The following is a 14,600-nucleotide window of genomic DNA, read 5'->3' on the forward strand; positions in this document are numbered from 1 at the left end:
ATCAATCTTCGATCCGCTATCATTGACCAAGTATACGCAAACAATCCAACCGGAAAATTGTAGAGTAACCTTTGTCTTTGATCAGCTGCCCCGGCACTTCGTACTTGGATTTGACGCTGAGGTAGGGGATTATCTGGAGTACTGTAGCTGAAACCTTGAATCGAAGGCTACTTGTTTTCCTCAGCCCTTCACATCTGCTCTTCGGCTCGTGCTCCATCAACTGGACTGTACATCCTGGTCCCTTTGACCTGTGGAGGGAACTCTCGGATGCACTGGACGAGCTGCACTGCTAAGTCTCTGTAAAAGGTGAATTCAAATGGACGATACGACAGCACACCCGGTTACATCATCTGTCAATGCATCGACTCATGCCTACAAGGTCACACAATAACTATCTCTTGTCACATCTCCTTGATACAGTATAGAGCAAATTACGATGGTCTAAGTGAAAGATCCACCTCAAGCTTTGTGATCATTCAAGAATTTCTGATCCCATTGTGGCTTCTTCTTATCGCCACATCCTCCTTCTTTGAGGCACTTACTGCCCGACGGACAGATGACGTTGGCTTGATTCTTGATCTGATCCCAATTATCGCCTCCGGTCAACTTGATGTATGGCGCTGTGTCAGTGACGTCGAAGGTATGTACCGCTTTATCGGTATCTTTCGAGAGCTGTACGAGGCACTACAGTATTGCAAAATTCGACGTCATAGCAAGATCAGCCAGCGTATTGATACAGTGTGGTGCCATCGAGATCTATGAATGCTTATCGACCTTCCAGCCTTTGGCGAGGCGAGACAAGACAAGGCAGGGCAGACTTTGATTGCTGCGCTGTGTCGTCGTAGAGAACTCACGTCCATCTTCCAAAGTTTCTCCTTCTGATTCTCATCTTTCGCACTCTTCTCATCATCGTATATATGCCAAGTGAATTTCTGCTGGAGCCACTTTGAATCTACGATATCCTTGTCTTTGGCTTCGGCGGGGTTGAAGCCGTAAGAACGGATCATGTCGGGATACGTCTCGTCAATCGCTTGATCAAGGGTGAAGGTAGTATATTTGGGAAGGTTGAAATCTACTCTGACGTTACTGAGAGCTCGTCTGTCGATGACAACGGAAGACGGAGATGGAGGGGCAGCATTGGCGGATGCGGAAAATAAGAAAGGTAAGAGGACGAGTAATCCGTTGATAAACATGATGAAGCTATTCTTGCGCAATATAATTGATGTTTCTGCTCTGATCTGATCTGATTTGACTTGGGATCAGGAGAAAAGGGCAAAAACGCTTGACATGTCTTATATACCTCCGTCATCCATCGATAAATTTGATGAGGTGAGGCCGAATCGGCTTAGGCAGAATCGTACAGCACAGTATCCTTTCTCTTCCGCATGCAATCCCGAGATACACCTTTCATGAGTGACGATCATCCGATCAATCTCTCCTTTTCTCCTACATCGCACTGTTGCCGACGTGGCCGCATCAAAAATGGAGGGAAAATTCGAATACAATGTCGTAGTGGACTTGCATGCAGCATACAATGGGATTCACAATGCAGTATTGTATGATAATATCGACCCTTTCCTTTCTTCTCCTGCTCATCTCGCTTAGTGACCCGAGCTAAAACAAAAGATCTACGGAATCCCTTGTAAGAGAGTCATCACCCCACTGGGCGTCATGATCCCAGCCGCCGTCGAAAAATCGTACTCTGCTCTGACGAGATCGTGGAACTGTCTATACGCTTCTACTATCGCGTTCTGTAGCCGGATTGATCGCATCAGCAAAAGAACACCATTTCTCGGTTCCCATTCCCATCCCCATTCCCCCCATTTCCCGTTTCCCCCAAAGTCCTCACACGTCTATGATGGCGAATATAACACCTTCGCGTGACTGGTGGACAAGGAGAAAGAAAACCCAAATGACTCACTTGGGCAGGAGGTATAAGAACCATGACCGTATCTTCGTCCTCCAAATACCCTCTCAACTTCTTCTTCCACAGTCCGAATTCTACAGATACTAGATCCTTGAACTCCGAATGGATCATTTTCACTTGTTCAGATTTGGCGAATTCTTGTCCTGATAGATCGGAGGAAACGCCTTTTTGGGATCTAGCCAAGTACGCTGTACATCTATCCAAGAAGGTCTTCAGAGGTAATGTCGAGCGAAGGACGACTAGCGAGATCAGGTCTTCGCATGCAATCTTCAGATTACGGTCTACGTCCTATTCGAAAGAACGGGCGCTGATCAGCCATCTATCGCAGCGCGAGTTTGATACCGATGAGATCCGCAAGGGTATTTATTGATACAGCTAAACCTACTGTTCTAGCGTCAGGCGCAAATTCAGCTTTGACAATTGAGCCTCTCTGATACCCCAATAAGGTCCCCGCATTATCCAATAATGATTTGAGGAAGTCTATACCATGTCAGGAGCATGTATCAGCTATTTCCTTTCTACGAGATGACAGCAGAACCCGAAGCACTCACCGCCAAGGTTACTCCAGTCCCTCCGCTTATATCGCCCAGCTTCTAATCCCAAACCAGCAGTCATTTCCTTGAGGATCAGGAGATGCCTGACCAAGAACAGCTTGCCATCCATCGACTTATCCTTCTTGGCGCTAAGCAGATCCGATGCTGACGATAACGATTTTCGGCAGACCGGAATAGCTTCTTGGGCTAGATCTTCAAATACTGCGGTCTGCATTTCAGTACACAAGTCAGTCTTACAAACATGGCGAACATTGCAAGGCGAAAAAGGAAAGGGGGTCCAACTCACATCGACATAGGTATAGAGGCAAGACAAGATCCACAAAGTAACTCTTAAAGATGGATACCAGCTTTCCTGAGCCTCGGGCGGGGGCAGCGTCAAGAACGCAGGCTCATCGTCGTCGCCATCATCCATGAATCCAAGTGATCTGCTTCTCTGTACAAGCTTCCCGTCGGCAGACTTGGTCCCTTCATCTAATTTTTCAGGGTAATTCAGGTCGCCTTCTTTGGGTACGTAGTATTCGACATCATTCGATAATAACGCTTGAGCACGGAAGACTAATCTGGTCTGCGCATCCTGGAGGACCATCTTGAGCAGGATTTCTATATGTAACCTGCCCAATACTTTTCTCTTTCTACGTTGTACAGTCCGCCCGGAAGCTGCATGACCATTTCCATTTCTGTTATTATGATGGGATGTTGAATTCTGCCTTGACATCGATCTTGATAGACTTGCAAAGGAAGATTGACGTCTCATGACTGAACCTCTACCATACCCGAACGATTGGCTGCTCGAATTCTGCCTTGATAGCCTTGGTCGACCGCCTGGTCCGGAAGAGAAATAGTCATCCCCGTCCTTTATGGCGTACGGACTTATTCCGCCAGGTGTGGAAGCTGGAGAATATAGTACTTCTTCGTCGGGGTCTTCGTCTGATATGTCTTGAACCATCAAGGCTTGTAGGACTGTGCAGACTCCGCATAGGACCTGAAGAGACGGTTCATGCAATATTCGAGGTCGAAGATGGTCGTATAGGTAATCACAAAGTGTTTCAAGGTATCCGCTGAGATCGCAAGAGATTCAGTCAGTGGTTTGTTAACGTAGTACAGGCAGCTGGAAACTCACTATAGTACTGATTCTCCAGATAAGAAGAAATGTTTGAACAGGTTAAATTCGTCAAGACACGTTTGTTTGAGATATCCGCATCCCGACCGAGTCTAACGTGCCAAGGCGAGGTCAATCAGCCAACTATAATAGGACATTAGATGGATTTCGCGAGAGTATGCTTACAAGATCGACCAAGTCGCTGCCGTTCGGGTCCATGCCACTGACTTCACCCATGACTCGACCTCCCATCAAAGATTGTCGAGTGGTGATCCAGGCTGCGTGGCACTCACTCAGGAGCGGCGTCAACTCGTCCGGACTTGACGATACCCTAGCCTCTAATTCTGCTAAAAGCGGCCGCAGGGATTGAGACAGGGATACGAATTTGGTGTACAACAATGCTTGTGCAGCAGTCTCAGATAAGCCCTATCACAGTGTCGCAGCGTATGCGTCAGTCTTGTCAATCATTACACGGATTGGTGATAGAATAAACTTCACTCACTTTGTCACCCAAGCGCTTGGCGATTTCCTGGCCCATAGCCTTGACGACGCTGACGAAGTACAGCTTGATCAGGGTCATACTCCGTGTCATACATTGTTGATACCGTATCAAGTATAGCTCCGCATCTTTAAAGTCCCGCTAAGTGAAAGCACAAGCTACTTCAGCTTGAAACGATCGCACAACTGAATAGAAAGGGAAGTAAGCATATCCGACTCCGAAGACTCACATGTTCACCCAGATAGCCCAGACATTCGTCTAGTCTCTTCACCATCGGTAAGAAGTCCGGCGACAGGACAAGGTTGTTGCCGGGATTATTGAGCATCTTCTGAGCGGTTTCAAGGAAAGTGAAGAACGTCAATCGATGAGCGAGTTGAGAGGTATGCGTGAGCAGATGAGTCTACCAAATAAGCAGATATCAGCTGGTCCTTTGACTGATCTGTACAGGCTGCAGTCATGAGAATCCAGCTGACCTGTTCTTCCAGTAAATCTTCACATGCGCCGCGCAAACTTTCGCTTCGCTCCTCGACATAGGCTAAAGCTTTCAACATCTCCTCTACCTCCATTTCTCCGCTCTCGAGCAGCTCAATTAGCCCATCGCATTTCTCCCGAAGGCTGATGATCTCCATGAGATGATCACGATACAGGCTATCTTGCTCATGTTCCGTCGACAGTGTCAAAGCTGTGAAATGATCTAAGAATTGTTGGGGCGTGCTAATATTGGTCGGATGAAGGGGATCGGCCACTGGTACGCTCAGTTGGCTTGTGGGGAATTTGGAATCTGGTTGCGGCGATCTTGAGGGTGATCCTACAGGAGAGCTGAGACCTCGAGGTAAGCGACGAATAGGTGTACTAGGTCTCGAAGGTCCCGCGACGGGTTGATCGTCTTTCGTGAACTGTAAGGCCCTCGTGCGGTCAGCTTGACCTAGAAAGTGGTCCGGGAGAGATGACTAACCTTCTCTGGTAAAGGCCTTTGACCGAACTTCTCCTTCACTAGACTGATACTTTGTAATTGCTCATCTGTCAAGGGTGACTTACTCTCCCATTCGTCCAGAGAGATCACGCCCCGACCTAGAGGAGTGGGAACTCGGGAAGTGGAGGTTGATCCAGCAGTCGAGGGTAAGTTCAAATTGGACCCGAATGGAGCTCTTCGAGCTTGATATGGCGGAGTACCGGCGCGAGACATGGCGGCTGTCTTTCGCTCGCTCAGCGCTTGATAGACATATATAATGTTGTCAGATGACTCCAGTCAAACATCCCACAGACGATGTATGTGAGAGACAAGCAATCATGAACTCGAAGGTAGCGAAGGAGGCCACGCGACGATAACACTTGATTAGATGGGAGGGGGATTTATAATTAACGTAAAAACAGAGCTAAATACGCGAGGGTCAATGCGGGGAAATGCAACAAGGCAAGGAGGTTGATGCGTTTCAACTGAATAGAATACAGGACCATTTACCCAATCTCAAAGTCAGGTCAATCTCATAACTATAATATCATCGTTCAACTTGTCCTACCCCGTCGAAAGTCAAAACCACACGAGCATTCGCTGTCGCCAACACCTTGGGAGTCGCAATATCGACTGCAGTCGATTCATATCTCATCTGACCGCAAACCTCAAGCCTGAATTCGATCTTGCCTAGCTACCACTACAGCTTCATACAGCGCTACCTCCTTTGAACAAGACAAGATGGCCTCTAGAGCCTCAAGAGGTAGGAAGCAGGCTAAGAAAGGTGTCCAGTTGACCTTGATGGTCGTTGGTGAGTGTCGAAGCTCCCGTCCAGCTTATTCCACCTGAGCGCCTTTCTCTCTGCCTGTACCGAAAGCGAAGCAGGGGCGCACGGACCATTAAGCTGGGCAGGATTGGGTCTCTACGACGGTTCACAGAAACCTTTGTCTTCTTATCTAATATTCATGGTCCAGCGGTCTGTCAGAAAATGAATCAGCTCGTGAAAAGGAAACTGCGTAGCTGACCTGCATGCTTTGGGCCATAGGCGCCTCCGGTACAGGTCGAACAACATTCGTCAACACCCTTGTAGAATCAGTCCTACTCGAACATCGCACAGCCAATTTACTTGTTGACCCGTCGAATCCTCATTCGGGACTTGACGCAAACTTGGTTCAACAAGCGGCTTCCCAAGCTAATGTCGAAGAACCGATTCGAATCAAGCCTGTCAACGTTGAGTTGGAGGAGGACGGAGTCAGAATCGCTTTGACCGTTGTTGATACGCCTGGATTCGGTGATGGTATCGATAACGAATATGCGTGAGTCCTACCAATCTTTATACTGAAGAGCCAGCCCTGTTTTGGCAACTCGACCGGTCGCAGGCAATTGCTGCCGTGCCAATAAGCATACCATGACGAAAACGGTCGAATCCTGCACTCCAGCATGACACCAATTCACGAGGACCGTGCACTGACCACTAGGACTCGGTATAGGTTCCAAGAGATCTCCTCATACCTCGAAAGGCAGTACGACGATATTTTAGCTGAAGAATCGAGAATCAAACGTAATCCAAGGTTCAGAGATAACAGAGTTCACGCTTTGTTATACTTCATCCCTCCGACCGGACATGCGTGAGTGATCTCAGATGGCCGACAGTGTGTCTCACAACATGAAGCTGATGTTTTTCGTCTCATGCAGCTTACGAGAGATGGACATCGAGCTCATGAGAAGACTCTCACCTCGAGTCAACGTTATCCCAGTCATCGGAAAAGCTGATAGTCTGACCCCTACTGAGTTGAGAGCTTTCAAGAAGAGGGTAAGTCCTGCTTCGCAATTGTCCAAAAACAGCGAGTAGCTGATCAGCCGATATTTAAATTCTAGGTCATGGAAGATATTGAATACTACAATATACCCGTTTACAACTTCCCCTACGACGCAGAGGAAGACGACGAGGAGACAATAGCCGACAACTCATCTCTTCGTGCTTTGTTGCCATTTGCCATCGTCGGATCTGAAGAAGAGATTATGGTTGATGGCGAACCTATTCGAGGAAGAAGATATCCCTGGGGTATCGTCGAAGTCGACAATCCCGACCACTCCGATTTTTCACGATTGAGAAGCGCCCTTTTGATGTGAGTGATTTGACTTTTTGTCACCGCAGCTACATCCAACCATGCTGTCTGAGCCGAATGACGGAATTTGGCGCTGATCGAATCATACTCACAGGTCTCATCTTACGGATCTCAAGGAAATCACGCACGACTTCTTGTATGAGAATTACAGAACTGAGAAGTTGTCAAGATCTGTTGGAGGCAATGATCCGTGAGCGACCCATTCCTAACAAGTATATGATCTCCTCAATCTTTTAATCAATACTGATTGTCCCATCTCGATGGTCATCTAGCGATTCGTCCATTTTACCTGAAGACATGGCCAATCAATCCGTAAGACTCAAGGAAGAACAGCTTCGAAGAGAAGAAGAGAAACTCCGTGAGATCGAATTGAAGGTCCAGCGAGAGATCCAGATGAAGCGACAAGAATTATTGGCCAAGGAAGATAGTCTGAAAGTTCTTGAAGCTAGATTGGGTGAGTCGGGCTGTCTGGCTGAATAGTGAATACTGAGGATTTAGCTGATTTGGTTCGATGTGATAGCTGCTCAAGGCAATGGTCATTCCAGAGATGGTACTCTCTAAGCGCCTCACCTTGTCTTTCTCTTCTGGATAAAACGATGCTCAATCCCGGCTACCCTCTAAAATGCCTATATGTCGCCTGATGTTCATTACGCCCGTAATTTAACCCTTGTCCTTGATAACGCCCCCGCCCTCCTCTGTCTCTTTTTCGTCGATGACAACGGTTTATCCATGATCCTTGAGACTTGCAGATAATCTTTCAGCTTTTATACCAATTTTGTTATTGTTTGATGTGCATATGATGACTTTTGGCATGAAAATATATACCACTTGAATGGGTGCATCAATCTCTAGAGCACGAATTTATCCGTCGACGCGTTTCGCTGTAAGCTACGCGTTTAATTCGCTCGACGATCCGTTAACCGGGGCTGAAACTCCTAAGCATCTTGCAGTGTTCATTTCCATCTCACTGCACTTCGAGAGATCAACCAGACACTGAGAATAATCAGCGAGCCAGAATCCGCACGCTGCTAAGCTACACTATCTACGTCCAAAACAGCCGCGAGTACGAGGACAGGGACAGGGAAAAGGAACAATGACAATAGCTCCTTCACCAAGCACGCCCCGTCGTTCTACCCGAGGAACAATCTTCACCCCTTCACCCACTGCTAGCCCCTCGCGATCAGGTCAGGCCAATACAAATACCACGTATTCATGGGTCTCAGCTCCGGTGTCACTGCCTTCAGCAACCTCTTCCGAGGAAAAGGGGAACGGGAAGGGGAAGGGGACGGTGCGATACAATTCGTATAGTCGGATCGTCTCTCGGAATGGATCAACACCCCTCAAAGTGGGTGGACCGTCAAGTAGAAAAGTACGAGCTGGAAAAGGGGACGAGGAAAGTCGGTTCACTGTCGGAGACGGGGTGCTGGTATCTGTAGAAGGGGGCAATGAGGGGGTTGCGGTTTTGATTGGTCTATGGGAAGAAGTCGCTGCCCGTCCCTCAGAAAGTCACGATGACGACCACGACGAAAATGAAAATGAAAATGAGGATGAGGACGAGGAGGAAGACGATAGAAATAGGATGATGGCGGAAATTCATTGGGCTTTTCGGAAAGCGGATTTACCTAGTATAATGAAGAATGTCCATATTGAAGAGGTACGTCAATCCGGATCTGCATCAGCTCTCTCTGCTATCTGCTATCCGGTGATTGTCGGGAGACCTGCAATGCCATCAACTTTCAGGCATGATCTGGGCTCAGATCATGAGACAGATCGAGAGAGGCTCATGCATATGATTGACGTTCGCAGAACGAGGTATTACTAGCCGCATCCTTAACTTCTCGACCCGTAACATCGACTATACCCATCGAGTACCTGATCCGGACTATACCCATCTACAGCAAATCATTCTATCGCGACCAGTTCCCAGAGACGAAGTCGAAAGTCAAGGGATGGTCGTATATCCGTCAAGGGGTGTATTGGTGTCATCGGGCCTACGACAAATTTGCGAAAGGCGGAAAGGACTGGAGAGTCGATATCGATTCATGGAGAGAGAAGGGCAAGAAAACGGCTGAATGGACCGTTCCCCCGCCGTCGACATCGTCGAAGTCTTCCAAATTACGAGCGCTTCATTCGGAAAATGACGATGAAGCGAGTGCAGATGATGAGGAGGGGAGTATAGCCGAAGGAAGTGATCAAGATCAACATCAAGACGAAGGTGAAACCGAGGATGAGAGCGAGAGTGAGAGTGGAGGCGACGAGGATGATGAAGAGGAATTCAAAGCTGGACAGAGGAAACGCAAGAGAGCCCGGGTTGGTAGACAGCCCCGTCCGAAGAAAAAGAGCAAGACCAAGACCAAGAAATCGAGGACAATACTAAATTTACCAAGGAAGAAGAAACCACATCCGAAATCCATTACTAAGAATAATCTCCCTTCCTCTGAGCTGGCGCTCAAAGATCTGCCCGTGGACCCATATGAGCGCGCACTGAGATTGTTGCATGTTGGTAGTACGCCAGAGAGTCTGCCGTGCAGGGAAGAAGAATTTGTAGATGTCTTAAGCAGGGTGGAGGAGGGCGTCGAGAGTGGTGGGGGAGGCTGTCTTTGTGAGTTGATCTGAATCGAGCAGCCAGGTGGATGAGATGGACCGACGGACCAGCTGTCAATGTGTCATTCGCGCTCGTGCTGATACCCAGGTGAAATCTCAGACATAGCAGGTGTCCCTGGGACAGGTAAAACAGCGACTGTCCATGCGGTAGTCAAAGAGCTCAAGCGCAAAGCGGAAGATGGTGAACTCGCGCCGTTCTCGTATGTCGAGATTAACGGTCTGAAGATCCCTTCGCCGCAACATGCGTACAGCGTACTGTGGGAAGCGATCAGCGGCTCGAAGGGAGCATCAAGTAAGACTGCGTTGCGCGGTTTGGAGAATCATTTTAGTAGGAAGGGTGGAGTAAGGGGTCCAAGAGGACACACATTGTGCGTTCATTCATGGCTCGTCACTCTCCGCTCTCGACTCAATGAAGTAGTCTGTTCAATCGTCGAATGGGTCTGATCTCATCTGGACCGAAGGCTGACTCTGACCGATCGGGGTTGATTGCTCATGCTCGCTTTCAGTGTCGTACTCATGGACGAGCTAGATCAGCTCTTAACTGCCAAACAAGATGTGGTCTACAATTTCTTCAATTGGCCAACTATGAGGGACTCTCAGCTGTTCGTCATTGCAGTGGCGAATCGAATGGATCTGCCTCAGCATCTAGCTGCTAAGATCAAGTCCAGAATAGGTGGGTTAGATCGAGCTACCACCCTCATCTCAACTATTTGGACTCGTGACAATTTACCTGGCAGGACGTTCGAAACCAGGCAGACGCTGACGCGATGATTACATGCTATGCTGATTACACGAACCCGCTCTCAGGCCTTCAGACTATACTTTTCCAGCCATACGACCGAGCTTCCCTGATCTCCATTGTCCAGTCTCGTTTGATCCCTCACCCATTGGCGCCTTCTGGCGATCCAAAAGTCTTGCTCCCCGATGCGATCGCCTTGGCAGCTACCAAGATGGCAGGTACCAATGGAGATGCCAGGCGAGTCTTGGACGCTTGCAGACGAGCAGTCGAAGTGGCTATGGAGCCGAATACCAACACCAATAGCAATAGCAAGACTCAAAGTCAGACTCAAGTCAATGGTAACACCAAGAGTGCATCTTCAGCAACATATGCAACAGCAAAAACCAACCATCCTCATCCAGTCACAGCCAAAGAAATGATGTCCGTCCTCCAAGCGATGTCCTCTTCGCCCATTTCTAAATACATTGGCGGGTGCTCAATCAATCAGAAAATGATGTTGACTGCATTAGTACGGTGTATTCGACGAGAAGGGATTCACGAGATATTCTGGAAGAACGTCAGGAACGATTTTGACAATTTATCAAGATCATTCAACATTTTCGAAAATACAGGCTCGATCCCCAATACGAATGCCAATACGAATGATAACAATAATGCCGAAGACGATCTCTCAAATGAAGAAATCAGTATGTTATTAAGTAATTCCGAATTACTCTTAGTCCTCAATAGCTTGGTATCGTCCCATGCGCTGGTTATTTCGCAAGAGCAATACAAGGTATTAGAAGACAAGAAGGTGACGCTGGGCCTTGAAATTGGGGAGTGCGGGAGGGTGTTGATGAATCAGGGAGAAAGTTGGAGGAGGGCATTAGCTGGGGTTTAAAGTCGTGCTGAAATGCACTTATTCGAATATCGCGATCTTACCTGTGTTATATTGTGTCAATCAATCGTTGTAATACCTAGTAGATGTGGTTTTTCTTAGTTTCCTTATATTGGGGTCCGTCAAACGAAACGGAGTGCATCCAAAGTCCAGATGTATATGTATATGTATATGTACAAAGTAACTTTTATAACAAAACAAGACACGCGTTCAGGCGATAATACGAATCGCACGCAAGAAATCAACAGTGTCGTCGTGAATTATTGCATAGGACAGGGTGGAAAAGGAACAACAGAAGGAAAAGCAAAGTAAAGTAAAAGTAAGAAAGAGATAATCGAGGAGAGAAGGAAGTCATAAGTACAAGTCGGGCTCGGGGCAAACGTAAATGACAGAAACCGCTTAGAAGATAGTTTGAAGTGCTTCGCCTTCAGGTTTGACGCCTCTCGGAGCAGGTGCGATCTGCGATCACAATCCAACACAAATCAGCTGGAAGATTCTCCCACTTCTGGCGTGTGTATGCGCGGACATCCTTCCACAAGGAGAACCTTTACTCACATTCGCATTCCTCCCGAATGTGAATCCCATCCAATTATTCCTATTCCCAATGCCCTTCTCTTGTACAGCTTCCACATCTCGTTGCTTTTTAAACACTTCCGCGTATTTCGCCATATCTTCGGGGGAGGTGAACGAGTCAAAGTACCCGACATCCGTCTCCCCATCTAGGACAGGTACGAACGGCGCATCGATCGCTCTCAGATTCTTGAATGGCAAACTACTGAAGAAGGGGAGAGTCTGTACTTCATCTAACGTAGTTATTCGGTCTTTGGGATTAGCGATCAGTCGAGTGACCGCGTCCCACGCTACGTCGGTAAGGTTGAAAATCAGGTCTTCTGGTCGATCGTACACTGGTCGTCTGAGGACCCTTGTCCAATTCTTCAAATTGGCCCAAGTCTCCTCAGGGGTGCTTCCTGAGAACGGAGGGAATCCACAGAGGAACTCGAAGAGGATACATCCTAAGGACCAGTAATCTGCCGAATAGGTGTATGTTTTGCCCCGAAGTACTTCGGGAGGCATGTAATCTGGAGAACCGACGACGGAATCTGCGTATCGAGGTTCGGCCATTCGGATTGATCGGTAGATTGTTCGACGTTCTAAAGTCGATCGGAAGACCAGTTCTTCATCTTTGACTTGGTCAAGCTATAAGTGATTATACAGTCAGTCAGGCCACACCGGGCACACAGTGAATCTCAACCCACCTTCTGCTTCATCTGATCGATCTTGGCCGGGTTCAGAGATCCAGTGGCAAGTCCGAAATCAGTCAGCTTGACGTGACCTGTACCATCTACCAAGAAGTTCTGTATTCACCATTATCAGCAATATGACCTTTGACTAATTATGACTTCTTCAAGCAAGCAAGCTCACCTCAGGCTTGAGATCTCGGTGGATATATCCCAGCTTGTGCAGCTCATTTACACCCATGAACATCTCGGCCGCATAGAACCTCGCATGTTCCTCTTTGAGCACTCCCGAGTTATTCAGCAAAGTTCTAAAGTCACCTCCAGGTACGTATTCCTACCATGTCACACTCTCAACTCAGCTTTGATTTCTCCTGTTTCGCAGCTCAATCTCATGAAGAAGGGGAGAGGACATACCATGGCAAGATAGACATGCTCGGTATCTTGGAAAGCGTATAAGAGCCTGACCAGCCAAGGAGTCTTGACTGCGGTCAAGATATCTCTTTCGACTAGGACATGCTTGACTTCGTCCATCTTGGCCAATGTACCTTTTCTCATCTTCTTCAAGGCGCAGACCTCGTTGGTGTCGGCCTTTCTAGCGAGATAGACTGATCCATATCCACCTTGACCGACTTGAGCAATGATCCGGAATTGCTCGACACGAAGCTTGGTTCTTCTCTTTCGAAGTAAGACCCTTTCTCTTCCGTTGTAAGAGGAAACCTCCTTCTGGTATTCAGGTCCGGACACCTACAATAGACCAGCAAATCAGTCTTGACCACTTCAATTCCTACTGGACGGTATGGCACGTACCTTTCGTTGTTCGGTATCGGCTTTGAAGCCTTCAAGACGCTTCTTCCTGTTTGCGATGTATCCAAGCAGGTCGACTATGCGGTTCATAAGCTATAACGGCGTCCGCTCAAAGGCACAGATCCGAAAGCTAACTCACAGTAGTAATCCAAGAAATCTATACACCCGTTCAACACGTCAGCCGAGCGAGCATCGTTTACTGGCTGACTGGACTTACAGATCTGCGCCACAGTAGCCTTTCTTTTCATCTCTGCACTTTCCACCAATTCCCTCTCCCAAAGCTGCAATCCTCTCTCCTTCGGATGTTGAGTCTCGTAACGCTGAGTTCTCATATGAACATCCTCATTGTACGCGTTGTGCGCTCCACGCTGAATGGCGTATGGATTGGCTGGAGCTTGTTGAGCATGGAGATTAGCTCTTTGAGCCGATTGAGCTTGTGGTTGGGTCTGAGCAAGTTGCTTGAGCATCGCAGGATTGATGGTGTTTTTCATAGTTTGCATATGCACATCATCCGATTCTGGAATGTATCTTCTGTTGTTGTCGTTCGATTGTTCAGCTCGGGCCGTCCCCTCATTTTGACCCTGAGCATGGGGTTGAGGATGATAAGATTGACCAGGTTGAGGAGCGGTCGGAGCAGCAGCAGACTTGTTGACTTTCACAGGTGTAGTAGGTGCACCTTGTTGCGATTGCGAGAACAAGAAACTCAAGTAATTCGATCTTTCTTTGCCCTCCCCATTATTAGTAGGTGTAGGAACGGCGGGGATGTTCTCCTTGGAGCCGGAATTAGAGTGATTGACGAATCCCGATCGACTACTTTGGTTGGTTGAGACTGGTATTTTGGATGGAGAGGGGGTAGCGGCAGCAGAAGTTGACTGGGATTTGATGTGACTCGATCGCGAGGACGACTTGGAGGAGTCGGTTGTGGAAGATGGAGCGGGTGAAGGGGCTTGTTGGTTTGTTGATTTCAAGACGCGCGAGAACATCTTGAAAAGACCTCTTGACTGATTCGTCTCGTCGTCGCAGCTGTACAAAGCCAAAATAGGATGATTCTCTTTGTCAGATGTTAATGACACAAGCTCGGATACGGTGATGATCTGGTGGGACTGTTATTATTGTTTTGATCTGTGGATTAGAGTTGAAGTCGATTGACTACTGTAGAAGGTAAATCAACGTAACGC

At 47.8% G+C, this 14,600-nt stretch overlaps 5 protein-coding genes across 5 annotated transcripts; 2 read left to right on the forward strand and 3 right to left on the reverse strand.

Moving 5' to 3' along the window:
• Nucleotides 1-459: 459 nt before the first annotated feature.
• On the reverse strand, nt 460-1,193 carry I303_105889 (uncharacterized protein; the record flags this gene model as incomplete). The annotated part of the gene is made up of 2 exons (XM_018409201.1): nt 460-684; nt 855-1,193. The coding sequence occupies 2 exons, from the start codon at nt 1,191-1,193 to the stop codon at nt 460-462; spliced, it is 564 nt and encodes a 187-aa protein (XP_018261473.1).
• A 435-nt stretch (nt 1,194-1,628) lies between these two features.
• Nucleotides 1,629-5,265, reverse strand: I303_105890 (uncharacterized protein; the record flags this gene model as incomplete). Its single annotated transcript, XM_018409202.1, has 11 exons — nt 1,629-1,751; nt 1,922-2,215; nt 2,313-2,407; nt 2,479-2,689; nt 2,768-3,539; nt 3,602-3,693; nt 3,767-4,006; nt 4,083-4,220; nt 4,309-4,479; nt 4,553-4,975; nt 5,035-5,265. 11 exons carry the CDS (start codon nt 5,263-5,265, stop codon nt 1,629-1,631), a joined length of 2,790 nt encoding a protein of 929 aa, XP_018261474.1.
• Nucleotides 5,266-5,772: 507 nt separating this feature from the next.
• I303_105891 (uncharacterized protein) lies at nt 5,773-7,721 on the forward strand (the record flags this gene model as incomplete). The annotated part of the gene is made up of 8 exons (XM_018409203.1): nt 5,773-5,842; nt 6,077-6,347; nt 6,522-6,659; nt 6,727-6,844; nt 6,910-7,160; nt 7,255-7,350; nt 7,433-7,614; nt 7,681-7,721. 8 exons carry the CDS (start codon nt 5,773-5,775, stop codon nt 7,719-7,721), a joined length of 1,167 nt encoding a protein of 388 aa, XP_018261475.1.
• A 532-nt stretch (nt 7,722-8,253) lies between these two features.
• On the forward strand, nt 8,254-11,383 carry I303_105892 (uncharacterized protein; the record flags this gene model as incomplete). Its single annotated transcript, XM_018409204.1, has 5 exons — nt 8,254-8,814; nt 8,967-9,762; nt 9,865-10,132; nt 10,271-10,437; nt 10,572-11,383. 5 exons carry the CDS (start codon nt 8,254-8,256, stop codon nt 11,381-11,383), a joined length of 2,604 nt encoding a protein of 867 aa, XP_018261476.1.
• A 396-nt stretch (nt 11,384-11,779) lies between these two features.
• I303_105893 (uncharacterized protein) lies at nt 11,780-14,405 on the reverse strand (the record flags this gene model as incomplete). Its single annotated transcript, XM_018409205.1, has 8 exons — nt 11,780-11,839; nt 11,936-12,577; nt 12,637-12,735; nt 12,803-12,952; nt 13,033-13,362; nt 13,426-13,499; nt 13,562-13,579; nt 13,640-14,405. The coding sequence occupies 8 exons, from the start codon at nt 14,403-14,405 to the stop codon at nt 11,780-11,782; spliced, it is 2,139 nt and encodes a 712-aa protein (XP_018261477.1).
• Between the last annotated feature and the right edge of the window lie 195 nt (nt 14,406-14,600).

The sequence above is a fragment of the Kwoniella dejecticola genome, chromosome 7 (assembly GCF_000512565.2).
Source record: "Kwoniella dejecticola CBS 10117 chromosome 7, complete sequence".
Lineage (NCBI taxonomy): Eukaryota > Fungi > Basidiomycota > Tremellomycetes > Tremellales > Cryptococcaceae > Kwoniella > Kwoniella dejecticola.